Source organism: Mesitornis unicolor, unplaced genomic scaffold (assembly GCF_000695765.1).
Source record: "Mesitornis unicolor isolate BGI_N332 unplaced genomic scaffold, ASM69576v1 scaffold36018, whole genome shotgun sequence".
In the NCBI taxonomy this organism is placed as follows: domain Eukaryota; kingdom Metazoa; phylum Chordata; class Aves; order Mesitornithiformes; family Mesitornithidae; genus Mesitornis; species Mesitornis unicolor.
In genome coordinates this window covers 1-3,536 of record NW_010201794.1, presented here as the reverse complement: position 1 = coordinate 3,536, position 3,536 = coordinate 1, and the positions used below count along the sequence as shown (strand labels likewise).

The window sequence follows — 3,536 nt, the reverse complement described above, 5'->3', positions numbered from 1 at the left end:
TCCCCAGCATCCCCTCCCTGCCGTCCCCAGGGCTGCCATTGAGGAGAACTACGCCAAGGCCATGGTGAAGCTGTCAAAGATGGCCACCAACGGCACCCAGCTGGGGTACGCAGGGATTTGGGGGGTCCAGAGCATCCCAAATTGGGGCGGGGAAACACCCCGCTTATCCCTGACAATGCCCCCCACCAGGACTTTTGCTCCGCTGTGGGAGGTTTTCCGCATCTCCTCGGACAAACTAGCCCTGTGCCACCTGGAGCTGATGAAGAAGCTCCAGGACCTCATCAAGGAGATCTCGCGCTACGGCGAGGAGCAAGGCCGGGTGCACAAGAAGGTACCGCATCCCACCGTGACCCCTCCATCACACCCCAAAACGCCCTGCCCACCTTCTATGTGTCCCCCCCCAGTCCAAGGAGGAGGTGTCAGGGACGCTGGAGGCCGTCCAGCTGCTGCACGGAGTGGCCCAGATGTTACCCAAATCCAAGGAGAGCTACCACAGCAAGTGCCAGGAGTACGAGCGGCTGTGCAAGGAGGGCACCAGCCAGAAGGAGATTGACAAGGTGAGACCCGACATGTGTCCCCAGTGGTCCTTGTCCCCCTCAGATGGTCTTTGTTACCCCCCACCCCAGTCCTTTTTCCCCCCCGGTGGTCTCTGTCACCCCCCTGGAGCTCACAGCTATCACTCGGTCCTGCAGGCAGAGCTGAAGTCCAAGAAAGCGGGGGAGGCGCTGCGGCGGGCGGTGGAGAAATACAATGCTGCCCGTGCCGACTTCGAGCAGAGGATGCTGGATTCGGCCGTGGTGGGCACCCATGGCAGGGTGGGCAGCACCCAGGGGTGGGCAGGAGCGGGGCTCGGTGCTCCTCAGGCTCCTGGTGCTGGTGGCTTGGGGCAGGCCAGGCCGTGGGGAGGTGGTGGCCTGGGTGAGCACCCCACTATGGTGGGGACAGCCTGTGGGGATGTGTCACCCAGATGAGGCCTGTTCCCGGTGGGTTTGTCACCTGGGATGAGCCCTGTTTCCTGGGGATGCTGCCCATGGGGTTGTCCTTGGGGATGTGCCACTGAGGCTGAGACCCATTTCTGCTGATGGCAGCCCCTGGGGATGTTCCTCTTTAGCGATGCTGGCCTTTGAGGATGGGCCACCATGATCAAGCCTTTATCCCTGGTGATACCAACCTCTAGGGGTGCCTCTCACTGGGGATGCTGGCTCTTGGGGATGGGCCACCATGGTTAAACCCCCTTCCCTTGCCATGTGCCACCTTGGCTGAGCCCCATTCCCTGGGGACATGCCACTCTTCCTGGCCATGCTGTCCCTTGGAGTTGTGCCCGCCATGAGCCCCCACTGCCTGCACATGCCAGCCCCTGGTGACATCCCACCCTGCCCAAACCCCCTCCTTGTCCCTACCCCGACCCCAAATTCCCCCTGTGCACCCCACCAGCGCTTCCAGGAGGTGGAAGAAGCCCACCTCCGCCACATGAAGGGGCTCATCGGCTCCTACTCGCACTCCCTCGGAGACACCCACGTCCGTCCAGATCGGGCAGGTGAGTCCCCTGTCCCCATCCAGGTGTGACAGGACAGGGGACGACAAGCTGTGTTGTCCCCCCCCTTTTATTTTCCCCAGGTGCATGAGGAATTCAAGCAAAATGTGGAAAACATCGGCACCGAGATGCTGCTCCGGAGATTTGCCGAAAGCAAGGGCACGGGGCGAGAGCGACCAGGTGAGATGCAGGCAGCATCTCAATGGGTCCCCCACAATTTGCATGAGGACGGTGTCCCCCCCTCCTCATGCGAGGACTTTGCCCTCATGCAAAGATAGAGCCATAGTGATGAACTGATCCTATTTTCGGTGGCAGGAGCGTTGGATTTTGAGGAATACCGACTGGCCCCAGCACAGGAAGGCGAGTACGTCTGCACCCAGCAGCCTCTCCCAGTTTTGGTGTGTTTGGGGGGGGGCTGCTCATCGCTCTGTGTCCCCCCCACCCCATTTTTCAGGACCCAAGAGGAGCCGTAGCAAAGCTTTCCGGATTCCTGGGTTGAGCCGTAAGGAGAGGGATCGGGATGCTGTGTAAGATCCCTGCGTCCCCGTGTCCCTGCATCCTTGTGTCCTCATGTCCCTCTGTCTGTGCATCTCCATGTTCTGCATCCCTGTATCCTCCTGTCTCTGTGTACCTGCATCCCTGTGTCCCCACATTCCCGAATCTTCATGTCCTGCATCCCCATGTCCCTGCATCCCTGTATCCTCACGTCCCTGGGTACCTGTATCCCTGCTTCCCTGTGTCCCTACATCCTCACATGTCCCTGCATCTCCATGTCCTGCATCCCCATGTCCTTGTGTCCCCACATCCCTGTATCTCCATGTCCTCCATCCCCATGTCCTTGCATCCCAGTGTCCTTGTGTTCCTATGTCCCTGCATCTCCATGTCCTGCATCCGTGCATCTTTGTGTCCTTATGTCCCCAAATTCCTGCATCCCCGTGTCCTGCATCCCCATGTCCTGCATCCGTGCATCTTTGTGTCCTTGTGTCCCCAAATTCCTGCATCCCCATGTCCTGCATCCCCATGTCCTCATGTCCCTGCATCCTTGCATCTCCATGTCCCGCATCCCTTCCCCGCTTTGGCTTAAGGACCTAACACCACCCGTGTCATTCCCCAGGGAATCTCCGGACACCGAAGTGGTGAGTGTCCCAGTGCCAGCCCTGGGGGTGGTTTCTTTCCATACTGGGAGGACTGGGAGGCAAGCACCTCTCTGAGCATCTCCCCGCAGGGCTGTCCAGAGGTGGACGAGGACGGCTTCACCATGCGCCCCGACGTTGCCCGCAGTATCCTTGTGCTGGAGGGGGGATGTGGGGGTGATTTTTGGGGTGGCCAAGGAGAGGAGGAGTCCGAGCACAGGGTTTGCCTTGACGGGGGCCCAGGCGAGACAGAGAACCACGTCTGCTCCTCCAGCGACTCCGACTACGACGAGGACGAACCCCGCAAATTTTACGTCCACATCAAACCCATGCAGCCTCGGGAGGCAGGCAGCAATGCCGAGGCCACCATGGAGCAGCTCAAGGCCACCGTGGGCAACCTCATCCTGCCCCCCAGCTTCGGGGTGAGCCTGGGGGCACTGCAGGGTCCCTGGGGACAACTCAGTCCCAACAGATCCTCCAGTCCCAACTGACCCCCCTGTCCCCATTCTCTTGCAGGGCACCGTCAAGCGGCAGTCATCCCGTAAGTGTCCCCTTTGGGGCTCCATGTGTTCCCCCTCCAGCATCTGTGTCCATCGCCCCCCTCAAGCCTCTGTGTCCCCTAACGCTGCTTGTCCTTGTCCCTGTCTCTCTGCAGGGCACGCAGCATCCCTGACTCCTGCCCCAAGTGATGCAGACCCCGAGGGGACACTGCCAGCAGGTGAAACTATGCTGGGGGGGTCCTGGGGATGTGGGGGGTCCCAGGGATGTGGACAGGACCCCCAATGTGTCCCCTGTCCCCACAGGTGACGGCACAGGGAGGGGGTGCCCAGCAGCGCAGGTGAACAGGTACAGGACAGGGGGGCACCGTG

The 3,536-nt window shown here is 60.9% G+C and overlaps 1 protein-coding gene across 1 annotated transcript in view; it reads left to right on the top strand.

Annotated features, from left to right (window-relative positions):
* The window catches only part of LOC104545153 (FCH domain only protein 1-like), a gene marked incomplete at its 3' end in the record, with an annotated part of 4,349 nt that extends 836 nt beyond the window's left edge, over nt 1-3,513 (top strand). The window contains 12 exon segments of the mRNA XM_010190214.1: nt 31-105; nt 190-331; nt 405-557; nt 693-797; nt 1,435-1,533; nt 1,618-1,714; nt 1,850-1,894; nt 1,989-2,074; nt 2,730-2,822; nt 2,916-3,089; nt 3,184-3,208; nt 3,471-3,513. Of these exon segments, the coding sequence (XP_010188516.1) occupies nt 31-105; nt 190-331; nt 405-557; nt 693-797; nt 1,435-1,533; nt 1,618-1,714; nt 1,850-1,894; nt 1,989-2,074; nt 2,730-2,822; nt 2,916-3,089; nt 3,184-3,208; nt 3,471-3,513 (1,137 nt within the window).
* Nucleotides 3,514-3,536: the final 23 nt, after the last annotated feature.